This window comes from Natator depressus, chromosome 13 (assembly GCF_965152275.1).
Source record: "Natator depressus isolate rNatDep1 chromosome 13, rNatDep2.hap1, whole genome shotgun sequence".
In the NCBI taxonomy this organism is placed as follows: Eukaryota; Metazoa; Chordata; order Testudines; family Cheloniidae; genus Natator; species Natator depressus.
In genome coordinates, this window is record NC_134246.1 from 19,131,296 (window position 1) to 19,147,589 (window position 16,294).

At 42.0% G+C, this 16,294-nt stretch overlaps 1 protein-coding gene across 2 annotated transcripts in view; it reads left to right on the forward strand.

Annotated features, from left to right (window-relative positions):
* The window catches only part of SLC13A3 (solute carrier family 13 member 3), a 41,384-nt gene extending 25,311 nt beyond the window's left edge, over positions 1-16,073 (forward strand). For both annotated transcript variants that reach the window (XM_074970081.1, XM_074970082.1), the window contains 7 exons: positions 1,803-1,898; positions 4,612-4,716; positions 5,839-5,936; positions 6,834-6,946; positions 7,270-7,431; positions 10,175-10,312; positions 14,788-16,073. In XM_074970081.1, the coding sequence (XP_074826182.1) occupies positions 1,803-1,898; positions 4,612-4,716; positions 5,839-5,936; positions 6,834-6,946; positions 7,270-7,431; positions 10,175-10,312; positions 14,788-14,973 (898 nt within the window). In that variant the 3' untranslated portion in view covers positions 14,974-16,073. The remainder of the gene's footprint in view (positions 1-1,802; positions 1,899-4,611; positions 4,717-5,838; positions 5,937-6,833; positions 6,947-7,269; positions 7,432-10,174; positions 10,313-14,787) is intronic.
* The last annotated feature ends 221 nt before the right edge of the window (positions 16,074-16,294 follow it).

The following is a 16,294-nucleotide window of genomic DNA, read 5'->3' on the forward strand; positions in this document are numbered from 1 at the left end:
GTGCAGCAAAAGCATTTATTCAAAAGCATTTTGGATAACAAGGGTTTGTCTTGATGTCTTTGGGTAAAACTGCAGCTACTAAAAGAATCAGAGTACTGTGTAAGAGGCTGTCCATAAATTACGTAATGCATTAGGGGGTAGGTGGGTTCTTAATCTTGTGTGTTTGTTTCAGTGTTAGTGTTACAAAGGGTGGGTGGGTCTTTAACATCACCAATAAATGTGTTATGTAATTTATGGACATCCCCAATATCTATTTGAGAATCAGGAATTTTTGGATGGTCAAACATGCATCTTTATAAAGGATCTAACCATTGGACATCCATTTAAAACAACAAATGAATTAATCAGTCTTAGTATCACAGAATCAGATATCTAATGGTGTAAGTCTGGCTTTTCAAATGTAATCAAGGTCCCAGGAAGTATTAGAAATGTATTTTAACCACATGACGCTGACGGGACACGAAGCAGCTGGTGATGAATATATCATTCATATGCACATTTACTGTCTAAGAGTAGGCTGTGTACTAGTCCAGGGTTCCCTGCTTAAAAGGCTTAGCCCGGCTAATGAAGAGAAGCATATTAAAATGCCAGTCCCTGTTGTTAAAAATTCCTCACATATTTGTTCATCATCAGCGAGTGCTTTGCATAAATTAGAGATTGCCCAGAAAGTTGTTGGTGACTTGAGAAGGTGGGGGAGGGGAGGGGAGATCCTTATTTCCCACCTTGCTCTCTTCTCGATCAAGTGGCTGATGCAGTCATCTGCTAAAAGTGATGAATCTGCAAATCTGACAACTTCACTCTCATTTACATTCTGAACAGTCTCTGTGAACACAGGCTGTGATTACCACAAATAAGCTTCTTTAATGCAGGGGCCAGAGTCTCCTTTGCATAATCCTGGGGAGAAAGGCAACACAAAGTAGGATAAATATTGGTCTTGTTTACACTAGGGAATATTACCACCAGTGAGAGCCCTAGTGTAGATAAGGCTCCTGTGGCTTCCTCTGTTTTTACCACTGTATCAATGAAACCTACCCTGAGCAGGACCTGTCTAGTCTACCTCAAGGGACACATCTTGCTCCCCACCCTGAGTACTAATGAAATTTACATACTCATAACCCAGGGAGAATTCAGCCCAAGGGTTTCTAGGCAGCACCAGAGCTTTTCTGTTGGTAACTAGAGCCACGTTTCTGGCAGGCATCAAAAAGCGCCTGCTCAGAACTTGCGAGTGCTTGTCTCTTTGCATGTGCCTCAGCCCATCTGTGCTTGCCACATGGACAATTGGATGCATTAATGTCCGTTTGTGCACATAAATGAATGTGCTCACAGATTCTGCAAGCACATTTGTGTCTTGTCATGAGCGGGTGGGACTATCGAGCTATAATATCCACTGTCCAATACATTAATGGCTAGATTTTGCCACCTTTACTCACATTGAGTGCCATATTACTACATGAGTAGTCCCACTGATGTTTACAGGACTATAGGCCAGGGGAGGTACGACTCAGTGTGAGTAAGGGTGCCATGAATATTATTTGTGGCATTATGTATAACTTGTCTGAGAGATGGGAAGTCTATTTAAGAGATTGGAAGTATTTACTATACTATGAAATGGATACATATGATACTGGTTTTCTGAAATCACTGGTCCATGCTGTACCCTTTATTCTCCTAAGCCTTCCCTGTAGCCACCCTGTGCATGCCCTGTATGGGTGTGTGCAGGAATAGTAAACATGAACATCAATGTTTGAGTTCCATTATGAACCTGCAAAAATGAGTGGTGTTTGTTATTTCTGTGTTGGTAGGCATTGCAGAAAGAAAAAGTCAGAAATAAGAGTGGATGCAGAAGACCGAGCCCGAGCAGTCATAAAGGAAGATTATCAGAAACTGGGGCCAATGAAGTGAGTCGCAAAAAGAGAACAAAAATGACACAGAAATCAACCGGGCTGGAAACAACATTCTGGGGAGGGAAACTGAGGATATTTGTTAGAATTTGTCAGTGAATTTCCATTTGTTAGTATTTGTGACCATTTTGAGTTTGTTTTCCTCAAACATTCAGTTGCTCCGTCTTTGCTAATGCAGATAATTGCAGATAACAAACATGTAGCTCCAATATTCCACAAATGCCAATTTTCAATTGTAGATGACAATTCATGCTGTGTTAATTACACATTGTAAGTCTTTTAATCAGGAAACAGAAACAATATCATGTGACTTATGTAACTAGCCAATACAGTGTGAATTTTTAATATTCACAGAAAGCTGTTTATGAATGGTCTGCAGAGCACATATTATTTGCTGAAGAGATTCATGATGAATATAAAGAATATAATTCAATTATTTTATGATCTGTTTGTGGGCAATTTGTGAACAGAAAATCAGATGAATTTTTGTGGAATACATTATTGATTGTGAATTATTCTCTGAGATCTATTAATCAGTCATGTGAAGAGAAAACAAGATGCATTCGAGTTGCTTTTTGACCTGAAATGGATTATTTTTGGTTTTGTTGTTGAATTTTTGGTGGTTCTCACCCTTATAAAAGAAGATAAATATAGCTATATTTTGAAACAAAAAGTCTGAGGGCTTGTCTAGGCAAACAGCTAGCAAGCAGCCAGCTGGGGTATAAATGCACTGTCTGTGTTGACCCTGCTGCAGCTCACTAAAGGTTCGCTAGCGCTCTTTTACCTACACCACCTTGACGCAGGTGTAGATGCAAGCAAACTACGGCACTTTTAGTGAGTGGCAGCAGAGTGCGTGCGGATAGTTCCAATGTGGCAGGCCAGGGCGCTGTAGATTTCCACACCAGCTTGCTGCACAGTAACTCTTGGTCTAGACAAGCCCTCAATGGTTTGTTTCAAAATAGTCAAAAAGAACCATTTTGACTCTTGGAGGGGTGGGATGGGGGGAAAATCCATTTTTTCTGCCAAAAGTATGGGCTGAATTTGACCTGAATTCACTAATAGTTTCAGTGTCCCCCAAAATGCATTTTTAAAAATGAATTTACTGTTTGCCAAAAATAAATAAATCGCCCAGCTTTACTCACAGAGATATTGCGAGGGTTCACTGATGTAGGTAGCGCAGCACAAACAAACATTCTAATTATTATTCTTGTGTGCTCTAAATTAAAGAAATTGGTTTATTTTTTTCCCTTCAGTACATTATGGACCAGCCTGCAAAATGTCATTGTAAGAATCAAAGTCCCACTTTGAGTTTTAGGAGCAGAGAAAGCCCATTAAGCCATGTGCTACAAATTTGATTAGCTTAAATTCAACCCGAGTGATTTCTTTTCAGTGGTTTAAGTATCCCTCCTTCCTTGTGTCTTTGAGAGGTTTTAAGGCAATATTTTGGATGTGTCTTGGTCAAATCCTAGCTCCACTGAAGTCAATGGGAGTTATGTCACTGACTTCATTCAGGTCAGGATTTTACCCCCTGGTCCTTACTAGAAATATTAACACTAGCAGATGTTACTGCAATTGTGAGACCTCACCTGGAATACTGTGTGCAGTTCTGTTCTCCCATGTTTAAGAAGGATGAATTCAAACTGGAACAAGTACAGAGAAGGGCTATTAGGATGATCCGAGGAATGGAAAACTTGTCTTATGAAAGGAGACTCATGGAGCTTGGCTTGTTTAGCCTAACTAAAAGAAGGTTGAGGGGAGATATGATTGCTCTCTATAAATATATCAGAGGGATAAATACCGGAGAGGGAGAGGAATTATTTAAGCTCAGTACCAATGTGGACACAAGAACAAATGGATATAAACTGGCCACCAGGAAGTTTAGACTTGAAATTAGACGAAGGTTTCTAACCATCAGAGGAGTGAAGTTTTGGAATAGCCTTCCAAGAGAAGCAGTGGGGGAAAAAGATCTATCTGGCTTTAAGATTAAACTCGATAAGTTTATGGAGGAGATGGTATGATGGGATAACATGATTTTGGTAATGAATTGATCTGTAAATATTCATGGTAAATAGGCCTAATGGCCTGTGATGGGATGTTAGATGGGGTGGGATCTGAGTTACCCAGGAAAGAATTTTCTGTAGTATCTGGCTGGTGAATCTTGCCCATATGCTCAGGGTTTAGCTGATCGCCATATTTGGGGTCGGGAAGGAATTTTCCTGCAGGGCAGATTGGAAGAGGCCCTGGAGGTTTTTTACCTTCCTCTGTAGCATGGGTCATGGGTCACATGCTGGAGGATTCTCTGCTCCTTGAAGTCTTTAAACCACGATTTGAGGACTTCAATAGCTCAGACATAGGTGAGAGGTTTTTCGCAGGAGTGGTGGGTGAAATTCTGTGGCCTGCGTTGTGCAGGAGGTCAGACTAGATGATCATAATGGTCCCTTCTGACCTTAGTATCTATGAATCTATGAATCTCTTCCCTTATCAGCTCTCAGTTATTCACACCGTCAGTACGGGATGCAGTCTACATTCTGCTCTCAGAGAGGGAAAGTCCCCATGTGTCATGTGTGAAGTTTAGTGTTATTCACCTTTCTAAACTAAGGCTTGAAATGCAGTGAAATCATCACTAGCAGTTAAAGGTGACCTGGGAAAGGTAACCTGTGTTCACTTCATTAGCATGACTGGTTTTTAACTGCATCTCCTTAAACCTTAGGTTTGCAGAACAGGCAGTTCTCTTCCTCTTCTGCTTGTTTGCAATCCTGCTGTTCTCCAGGGACCCAAAATTCATCCCAGGTTGGGCAAGTTTCTTCACTCCTGGGTAAGATTCTATTTTCAATCTGTTGTAACATTTTTCAATAGTATTTCCAGGCTTTTGAGATCCCTGTGTTTTCTATTATCCTTGTTTATACTGTTGTCCAGGTTTCATGGAATAAATGGAACTGAGCCTTATGTATCTCTCTAGAACCATTTTAATTGTTTATGTTTCTAAGAGGAGGTAGTGGAAGCCTTGTGGGATGTTAGTATTGAAAATGCTCACACCTATTTCCTGACAGCCCTACGGCCTGAGCTCTGGGAATGTTGTCTATTGATACATTTAGGGCCAAGTCCTGAACTCTTTGAGCAGGCCATTGACTTCAGTGTGGGTTTGGACTGAATAAAGGCTGCAGGAGTTCACCCCTTAGTGCTTTTTCTCTTTGCTTTGCAACCTTTTCTCTGTTGTGACATCCAGACCTTTCTTATGTGAAGACAAAGATTAAGAACAATGAAGGCAATAATAATAATATTCACAGAGCGAGAGCGAGTTGTTTCTGCACAGAAAAAGACCCGCTCTATTTCTCTAGGGACACAGTTCAACAGACTATTCATATTCAGAAAAGGAGTTCACTACATGCTTGGCTTTAATGGGAATCAAGTACATACTTCACAGATTAATTTTGTTCTCAATAGTTAACAGTTACTTGAAGTTAAAGCTTAAATGCTTTGCTGAATTGGGGCCTAGAGTTTTTATATCATGCTCTTCACTTTAGAAGCTGAGCATTTTACAGAGATCACAACCAAAATAGGCCAGTGGTCTGATTTTCCTACTTCCCTGCAACCAGCTTAGGCAATCTCCCCAGACCTCCATAATCAGTATTCTTCTCACACTCTCTAACAGACTGAAAGTGATTCAGTCATTCGAGCAGCCAGCACTGCCAACCCCTCCCTATTCTTTTTAAAACTAGGTTTTTGTGTTTTCAGTGTCTCTGATCAGTTTTCTAAAGGAGTCACAGCCAATCTTAGAAATGTAGCTCAGAGGGGAATTAAAAAAAAAAAAAAAAAGAATCATGACCAATGAGTGTTGATGTAAAATCCTAATCCTCTTTGGTAAATCCCAAGTTTTGAAAACTTTACAAATCTCAATACTTTTGCTGCTTACAAGTGTTTCTGCTCCTCTGGACAGGTTTGTTTCAGATGCGGTTACTGGAGTCGCCATAGTGACCATACTGTTCTTCTTCCCTTCACAAAGACCATCCTGTAAATGGTGGTTTGACTTAAAAGGTAGGTTGTAAGCCCTCGGGGTAGGGACTCTGTCCCCTTCTTCTGTGTTCTCTATAGGGTGAGCACACTGCAGGAGCTCAGCACATAATAGTAAGGCAGGGTACTTGGTCAGCAGGTATGGGGTAACATTTTGAAAAGCACCTATGTCCCATTGACTTTCAATGAGACTTCAGTACCTAAGTGTCTGAGTCACTTATGAAAATTTTACCCATATGGCTCTGGCCACCTTCATCTTTAATTGGAGATGCAGCCTGTGCAGCCCATGGGCTCCGCTCACAGCAAAGCAGCACTTGCTCTGGCCTAATGTCACAAAACGAAAGCAGCTGCCATGATGTCATTTCATGCAGATTAGGGGTTGCTTTCAGGCTCCTGGAGGTTGCTCCTCAGACCCCCATTGGGTGAAATGTGGGTGTCCTTAGTTCACAGAACATGAAAGCCCTACTAGTTTACCTTTCCATATGACACAACAATTGAGTTCTCAGTCAGCAGTGACCTTCTGGGGGAGACACAGCAATTTCCTTGCTAGAAAGCTCCTACCACTTTGAGCTGCAAGTAGAAAATTAATACGGTGATGAACTTGCCCACAAAAATTACAAATGTCAGAAAACTTCCTCCTGCCAGAATCTGCCAGATGTCAGAGAGAAGAATATCTAAGTCTATTACACCAAGGAAATTGTCCTTTATGTTAATAAAAAAACAAGCTGAGAAAAAGCCCAAGAAAACCGTGACTGCTAGAACTTTTTGCTGCCTGTTTAATTGAAATTGAAATATCCATGTGTTTGTTATTAAGTGATTATCAGCTAACTTTGACACCAGTGAGTAATGTAGCTATTTTATCAGATGACAAGTTATTTGTTAATCTTTGTGTGTGTGTTTGGTGGGGATCTCTTTGTCTAGCATCAAACACTGAGAATGTGCCTTTGCTGTCTTGGAGAAGGGCCCAAGAGACTGTACCCTGGAACATTATCTTGCTGCTCGGTGGAGGATTTGCCATGGCAAAAGGATGTGAGGTAGTATTTGGAGTGCTGCCCATCACTGATATTACCTTACTGTCATTCAGCCCTATGCCCCTGGTTTTTAAAAGGGTATCAGTTTGGTTTGCTCCTGCGATTTTGCACCTGCAGTGTATGGCAGTTAAGACATTGAGTGACTGGATCTGACATCTAAGGGCTATAACATGCACCCCTGCCCCAAGGTGGCTGCGTTTCAGAAGTGGGTGGGCGAAGTGATCCCTATTTATATGTAGTTTGCAATTCTGTGAAATGATCTGAGTCTTGCGTGGAAATGCAGGAACTCAAATATAAAACCTGCTGCATTTTCTCTCCTGCTGCAGGAGTCAGGCTTGTCTGTCTGGATCGGAGGCCACCTGCATCCCCTGGAGAGCGTGCCACCAGCAGTGGCTGTCGTGCTTATCACAATAGTGATTGCCTTATTCACAGAGTTTGCCAGCAACACGGCCACAATTATAATCTTCCTGCCTATCCTGGCAGAACTGGTAAGATACGTTACCATGACGGGGCCAGCTCTGACCCCTATGTGGTCTCTCTCAGCGCACCCCCTTAGGTGTTACGCCTTGTGCCTTTACCTTGTCTGTGATGGAATCCCAGAATTCTCCCATTATCAGACCAGGCCCTGCGCTACAGAACCCTGTGTACCCGTGTGATGGCTCAGCAGGCCTGACTAGGTTCAGCCCCTGCAGTTCTTCCTTTTGGGGGCTTGTGCCCTGTGGTGGCCACAGTGACAGACAGCCTTGTCTGGACAGTAGGAACAAAGCATAACATAAGAGAACAAGGATTTGAACATGACAAAAGATCTCCCGCATGTCTATCTTACCCTAAGCCCTACCAGCCTGTGGGTGTGGGCCAGGCAGGTTTTGCTTCATCTGACCCCCTAGCTGGAGTCTCTCTCTGTGTCACTCTGTTCCCCACCAACAGCTCCCTCCAGTTGCCTATCCCCTCTCTCCAGAGAGTGACTTTTTAACTGCTTAGTGTCCTTTTAGTCTTTAGGTGCCCAGCCTTGGCAAAACAAGTCTAGTAACTTTGATTGGAGCAAAAAAAAAAAAAACAAGGAGTACTTGTGGCTCCTGAGAGACTAACGCATTTATTTGGGCTGAATTTGTCTGGAGCGTGGATGTAGCATCTTCACAGTTAAATAGCCCCAGTCATCGTCTCTTAATGATCCCTCTGTGTTATGTATCTAGAGCCATAGTGTTGTCTTCCTATTAGTTTCCTAACAACCCTGCTATTAACCAATAACCCAATACAGCCATGCTGTAACTATCCCAATAACCAGGTCACATAGAGTATTTACAAATTATTACAGTCAGCCCCATGTCCTTCACAGTTTAGGTACCCTGTGAAAACATTTCTCTCTATTGGAGCAGCCCGGCCTCCATCAGCTGCAGAAGATGCACTAATCATCTGGGCAGCCATGGGTCACCTCACTCTTCTGCATACGAGGCCCAATAGTCTCCAGGATCTCAGCTGGCCCATCCAGCTGTATGGGGTTGTGACCATGGTCACTGGAGGGGCTATACTGAGATTGCTCATTCAAGGCAAATCGCAAAGAATAGGTCAGACAATCCCCCAAACTGGTGGTTTATTCTATAATTAGATTTCACCAAGCCAGTAACCAAACAGCTCCTGTAATACCTTACTGATGACCAAGAAGCCAAAATACATTTTCCTTTAAGCACTCCAGCCTTTGGCTCCCATGCAGACAGCCTACTCTAATATAGTGAGAGTTATTAAAAACCTTATTCACCTTATATAAAGTTCTACCAAGAAATCAGACACATTAACCACCAGGTCAATGAATATTTCAGATCTCACCCAAATACATACTTATAGCCAATCCTTATTAATTAAGATTTATTAATAAAAAGAAAAGACAGAGATCTGCCGTGGTTAAAAGATCATTCGATGTACAGATATGAATAAAGTTCTCAGGTCAGTTTCATAGCAGAGATGGTGAGCTTGCTTTGTAAAAAGCCTTCTGGAATCAATTTAAAAGGCTATAGCCCAACAGGCAGTTCTTGTGCAGAGTTTTAAGTTCTTCCATGAAAAGTACAAGGTTAATCCAGAGTAGACCTGGAGACCTCAGTTTCACAGGCTTAGACTTTCCCTGTCAAAGTTTAAGCAGATCTGAGATAGCAAGCATCAGACGTGAAACTTCCTTTATAGCTTGAAGCAAGCTGTGTTCACAGCAGGGCTTTCTTGGTTGAAGAATAGGTAATGTATATTGTTGCTTTGAAGCTAATCCCTCATTCCTAGGCATACCCTGGTAGCTAGTTGCATTCATTAGCATAGGGAAATTAACCATCAAACAGCTTACAGATAGTTTACTACAAATTTCAAAGATAAATGAAACAATAATATTATTGCACCGCAAGTCCCATCTAAATGAGAATATCCCCTTTTGACCTCTGAATCAATAGAATACCATAATGAATCATTAAAGAGAGGAACAGAATTTTAGCATCTACAAGCTAATTAGATCACGTTGTTAAACTTCTAACAAGGTAAACACAGAAAAATACAACTGGGATCTATTCTTGATTCTCTAACAATACAGGCCTCCATTTCAAGGACTGTAGTCTATTTAACATGCCTGTGCTAACAATCTATAAGGAATGGACCTGTATACAATTTCAATACTCTTCTGGTTTTGGGTCACTCAGCCTGCTGGTTGCTTAACCCTCACTGCCTCAGCCTCACAGGGGTCTACATTCCCCCTGAGGCCATGTAAAGAGACCTCAGGATTTAGTCAACCAGTAGTTTTGCTGATGGTGTGATGGCAGGACTGGGTATTGTGTATTTAAGTGGTTAGAACAGGCAACCAGGAGCCAGAATTCTTGGTGTCCATTTCTAGCTCTGCCACTGACGTGCTGTATGACCCTGGGCAAGTCACTTCCCCTCTCTGTGCCTCAGTTTCCCTATCTGTGAAATGGGGATAACAACACCTGTGCACTTCAAAGGGAGCTTATATGGCCTGCTTAATATATTGGACTGTTTGGAAACAAGATGCTAAGGAGCGTAAGTACATGCTGCACAACATGCATAATAATAATTTTTAAAAATGTTATTAGCAATAGAACAGCAGGATATGCTATTATAAATCATAGATCACTGAGTTCTGCTGGGCACAGTGCTGTAATTATTTGCATTCTTAGATGTATTTCCATTGTAGCTCAGAACCCCTAATGTATAGTGTTTTTTTTTAAATTTTGTTCTTTCAAGGCAATTCGTCTGAAAGTAAATCCCCTGTATTTAATGATACCAGGAACTATAGGATGCTCATACGCTTTCATGCTGCCAGTCTCCACGCCCCCTAACTCAATTGCATTTTCTTCTGGACACTTGATGGTCAAGGATATGGTAAGTTGTTTTATGTACAAAAATCACTGAAGACACAATCTTCTAGATGAAGAGTTTTTAAGACAATCATTTTGAGATATGCTCCCAAATCAGCGTTTTGTAAAATAAAATCACAAAGGTCAGTTTCTGTTATGAGCAGTGTTTGAATAAAAAGTACTTCATTCATGGTCGGTCAGATCTAGCTGCCTTAGAAAGTGTTATTTAGGTAAAAATGGGCCAGATTCTGCCCCTGATTAAACCCATGTAAATCCATAGTAATTCAACTGCCTTCAGTGGAGTTACTCCCAAATTTCTTCTGAGAGCTGAGTCTGACCTTTAACTAATTGAAAAGTGGATCCAGGAACTTGAAAAATAATCCATTTTCTGCCTCCCCCTTTAGATATTAAACTAATATATTGTAACAAGGGGATGCTCATCTCCCTGCTGTCCATTTTGCTGAGTTTGAGATCAGACCTGTCACAAGGATCTCTGCTCTCAACTTTGGGAGAGTGAACACGAGTCCTTTAAATGACTCCTGCGGAAGTGTCTTTGACCTTATCTTCTTCACATTCTATTACTGTGCTTCCCCTTTGCTAACTAAGTTTATATGGCATTCACAGGTTCCAGTGAAAAATAACCTTTGGCATCTCTTGGTCATAACTAGTTCTGCAGTTGTTTGTGACCTAGGGTTCTTTGCACTGATTTATCTTTTAGATCATGAAAAAAATATCAAGCCATGAAGTTACTGAGCATCCCAACCTAAATTTCCCAGTAGACCTTGGTCAAGTCACCATCTCTATGTGAAGTGTATGTTACTACTTTCCTTTGAATTGGTTAAGTGGATATACTGCCAGTGGTATCTGATGTAGATGCTGTCTGAATCAACTGCACTAGAATATTTCAGTCTTTTCTGCTCTGGAAGGAATTATTTGACATAATATGCTTGGAGCAATCACCCAGGCAATTACCATTCAGGAAGATGATAGAGGGAAACAGAGAAAGGAAAGACAGACTAGTCTAGGAAAGCCAGAATGCTACAATATGAAGCTCTCTAAGTGAGCAGCAAAATTAATGTCTCTCAAAACTCAACAGGAAACACATATATGAATTCTCAAATGTGCTGTCAAGTTCTCTGTAGAGATTAAATTTACAGCCTGTGTAACAATTACCCTCGCTAATGAATAGACATGCTATTTCCTAAACAAAGAGTCACTAAGAAAAGAAGAGCTACTTCTCCTTTTGATTTTACTATTAAGTTTGTTTTGTTTTCCTGTCTGGTATATTCTTGTTGGCATTTTTTAAAAAAAGACTTCTTATTAAGGCAAAGTTATAATAAAGTGTTTACATTCGACACTATACATTACTATTAGTTTTTTTATGTAGATCCTTACATTAAAGAGCACAAAAGCAACATTTTCAATTCACTGGGAAGACGAGATTGATCACAAAATTCCTATGAATGTCCATGGGGGTCAACTTAGTACATCTCTGTACTCCAGACAGAGCATTTGTCCCCTTATATAACGCCTCACCTGTGGTCTGTGGCCCCCTAATGGTGAACCAAGCCCTTTTTGGTGACTTGCAGAATAAAACATTTTTATAAGCAATGGCTGAGGAGGGGAGATGGTCACATAGGGGAAAGGATCTCCTTCTTATAAGTGCAACCATTCAGAGCTGGTTAGAATTCACATGAAGATGGCTCAGATGTTCTCCCCCAGGCTGTAGCGTTTACGTGGTGATGGCCACACTAAGTGACTTTCAGACCATTTTCATACTGTTCTCACACTCTTATCCTCAAGGCCGGTGAACACGAGCAGAAATCACTAGACCTGTTCGGTAGGAACCTAGTCTTATGTGGTTCCATAGTATAGTAGGTTGGTTTGGAGATCGCTGGTACTAGCTGCTAAGTTGGTTTGGTTACCTAGTGCCTCAGCCCACAACCCGGTGCTTCTCAGCATTTGCACAAACACCCAGTAAACGAGGAAGTGAGAACTGGGGAGAAAAGAGCAGGCCTGTTTTCAGTTTCCTTCAGAAGAGAAGGGTGCCTGGAAACGCACAGGAAGGGGATTGAATATTACAAAACACCTTGGTGTGCAGAAGGGCAAGGAGAACACTCAGTGAAAAGCAAGGAGGTGATGAGGAATTGGGTAGGCTTCTCTCAAGATTCCTCCCAATTTTCCTCTCCTTACATCTTACCCCAGAGTTGCAGTTACTCCCCTCCAGGAAGAGGGCTAGACACAGCTACTTCCAAAGCCCATCTGCATTTTGTGCATCAGCCGGAGGGGCTTGCTGGAGAGTGACCCGAGGCACTCCCTCGCCTACAGGCTGAGCTTCACAGCCTTTGCCAGCCTGAGAAGTGAGAATTGGGGACTGGGACCGGAACCCAGTTTGCCAAGTTGGAAGCCCAAGCATTGCCAGCAATCCTGCCCTGAGTGAGTGAAATCCAGACAACTATGGGGTTTAGTACTTCAGCAACTCAGTCTCTTCTCTGGCCTTGGTGCTCAGACAGCAGCACTCATTAATACAGGGTTGGGTCCTCTGTGTCCCCAACATCTTGTTCAGCAAATTTTACCTTGTGGTTATATGTGCCAGACTCTGTTCTGTAAAGGATCAATCCTTAAGGCTCTGCAACAGTGGCTGCTGCATGCAATGAGATAAGGTTCATTTTTTCTGTTGGAAACCATGGGAATCTAGCTGCCTGGATTAGCCTTTTGCAAGGGAGCCAGAGGGTGAAGGGCTAGTGCCAAAGTGGTTAAAGAAGAGGAACTTCAGAGATCAAAAGATTCATGTTGATGAGCAGGGATCTGATCTCACACTATGTTTAAATATGCTGCTTACTCACCAAACAGCAGGCAGATGGAATAAGAGGAAGCCAAGGTTATGTGCATGCACCCAGGTCTATGGCTCAGCTGAGAAGCTGGGATTTTATCTATGGGAGGGGCTGATAGTTATTTTTAGGGTTGGCTCAGTTTAGAGACTGTCACCCTTAATCACATCCCCTTTAACTTAATGTGAAATGATAGAAAACCCAGTTTGGTCCCATTCTTGTTGACAGGTCAGCTGGCCTGGGTGTCAGCTTGTTTCCCAAGCTTGTATTCTGCCCTTGGCTGGCCCCAGGAAGGAGCAAGTTTCATGACTTTGCTGTGAGGTTCTGTGACTATGGAATGAAAGTGTAATTTGTGAAAGTCCCTTTCAGTGGCACAGGCTTACCCCATAACTTCAATGTGCTTAGCCCAATGGAGTTCAGTATTCCTTCACATCCTCTAATTTCCTTTCGCCCCCACTCTACCCCAGACACCTTACGGTTAAAAGTGTGATGACATGCCTTCTTCTGGAGCTGCTACAATAGCATTCAGCCTTTCAAGCCTGTTCTCTCTCTCCCTTTGTACACCCACCGGTTGTCCTGGTTTAGACTGAAGTTTACCAGTTGCCATGGTTGTATGAATTTGTGCCTTTGCATTGAGGGAAGTGAGAGTCAGTTGCTTTGGAAACAGTGAGCCAAGTCCTGATATTCCTTTTCAGTTTTACTCAGGCTCAAGCCAATGGGACTTTTGCCTGAGTGAAAACTGAGCAAAGGCTTTGGGAGAAAGCACAACTCCTTTTGAAATTCAGCTGTTTATCAGCTCAAATTCCTGTTGGCTTTACATATTGGTAAGGGGCTCTGGTGGTTTTCTTTCTGTTACATTAGGTAAGAATCGCACACCTAGCCTTTGATTATTAATTTTACTCAGCTTTTACTCTTTGCCTCCATATTGCTGTAGCTTTACAGAACTGCTTGTTCATATTAATTGGTTAAAAATGTCTGTGGTTTCATTCATTCCCTGAACATGGACACTGATTGTATTACAGAGAGGGGTGTTTTTCTAGGAGGACAATAAAACAGGAGCTTAAAGACAGAAAGTGCTTTTTAATCCACAGACTCTTTAAGTTGGATTCTCAGTTCCCTGATGCTCAGCTGACTTATAAGAGAATCCTTTCCTTCTGCAGAAATGAATCTTAAAACAAACACATACACACTCCATTCACTGGGATGTTAGAGATGCTTTTCCAAAGTCTGATCCTGAAAAGTTTTGAACACTCACTGCTCTTAGTGAAGACAGCAATGGAAGCTGCATGTACTCCATGGCTCTCCAGCCCTGATCCTGCACCAACAATGACTAAACTTTCATTTATACCACTGGCACAGGATCAGGCCCCAATTCAGCAATGTGTTTGAGCGTGTGTTAAGCATGAGAACTGTTTTGTTGATTACTTAAAGTGCTTAAAATTAACCATGTGTTAAAGCACTTTGATGGCTGAGGACCTAACTCAGCATTTGGGAGTGGGGGGTCCCTGACTTGAGAAAATCCTGCTGAAATGTTAATTAAACCCCTCTTTGTTGTAATGTTCGTTCATGTGCAGTCAGTCCTCAGGGCTGGCCAGCTTGGTTCCTTATGTCACATGCCCAGGATTTCCAGGCTAAACCCTAGTATAATGTATCTGCATTTCTTTCACAGGCGAGAACTGGGCTGCTCATGAATCTTATGGGTGTTCTGCTCCTTAGCTTGGCTATAAACACATGGGCGAAGAGCATCTTCCAGCTGGGCACCTTCCCTGAGTGGGCCAACATCCATGGAGAGAACATCACATCCCTCTTGCCGGATGTGAAGAATGTTACTTTAAGCTCGCTAAACAAAATATGAACAAAGCCACGTCATAGGTGGGACTCACTCGCTTAGGACTGGGGCAGAGGAATCGCCAGAGTGTACTCACAGGACAAAGGCCGGATTGCTGCTCATGTTGCACAGGACTTTCCATTCATTTTATTTTATTTTTATAAATATTATTCATTGTCACTACATAATTTTTGGGGTGGGGATCTTGGAAGATTTATCTCCGCCCCCCCACAGATACCTATCAAAACAGTTTTAGAAAACTTTGTTCTTCATTAGTAGGGGGTATTAAATGATGACCAAGTAAGTCTCTAACATTTCCAGGGTAAATGCCACTCCTGGTGAAATCTATGGGAGTTTTCCTGTTAACTTCAATGTGCTAATTTCGGATACCCTAACTCATGCTGGATGGTATCCTTATTCCCATGAGTGAAGTCAATGGGACCATTTCAGGTGCTACTCAACTTGAGTCAGGGTATCAGAACCAGGCCCAGTGTGGGGGCCATGCTTGAGCCCTGTGATTCTAGAACACTTGTTAGGGGGTCAAGATTTCACAGGGATTTCACAAGTAATTGTGTCATGTAGTATGAAGACTATTTCTTTAGCTTCTTATGAAAGGATAATTCAGGAGACTATGACTGAGTCTAGCCAGAATTTGATGTATTGCTCCACAGCAGGAGTTTGGTAACAGTAGGTTTCCAAACACATTCATTAGCTTGGGAATTATTTTAAAACTCAAGACAATAATTTTCACCCACATTTTTGTACTGACTGGAAAGGTAGAGATTTGTGGCCATATTCACTCCTGGTGTAACTCTGTGTCTATCAGGGGCATGACACCAGTGGTTTATGTGGCTAGTCTTAAGTTGGTGAACGTCCTTTAACTGAGGTTTGAGGTTGACCTACTCATGACAATGCAGCTCAGTCACAAGTCAGTAGACTGTTCGCAGAGGAATGTTGACCTTTTTTTCGAAACGGAGTTTGAGTCTTTTATCTGATTGCTTGGGTCCTTGCAATGAAAGGATTTGCAAATTGAGCATGATTTTCATCACCATTTTATCTAAACACATGCATTTTGTTTGTGTAAGACTCTGACTATTTAATTAAAGATCAGTATTTGAAACAGACAGGTTGAAAGATGAGGAGTCCGATACGGTGCTTTGGGGAGGGTTAGCGAGGGAATACTTGCACTGATACAGATGTTGGACTCAACGGGACCAAATTCCCAGCTGGTGTAAGGTGGCATAGTGCCAGTGGTGTCGACGGAAGTAAACTGATTTACACCAGCTGATGGTCTGGCTCAGTTTTCCCTTGAGTTACTCAAAAGATTCAGTGTCAGCTCCGAGAGCAG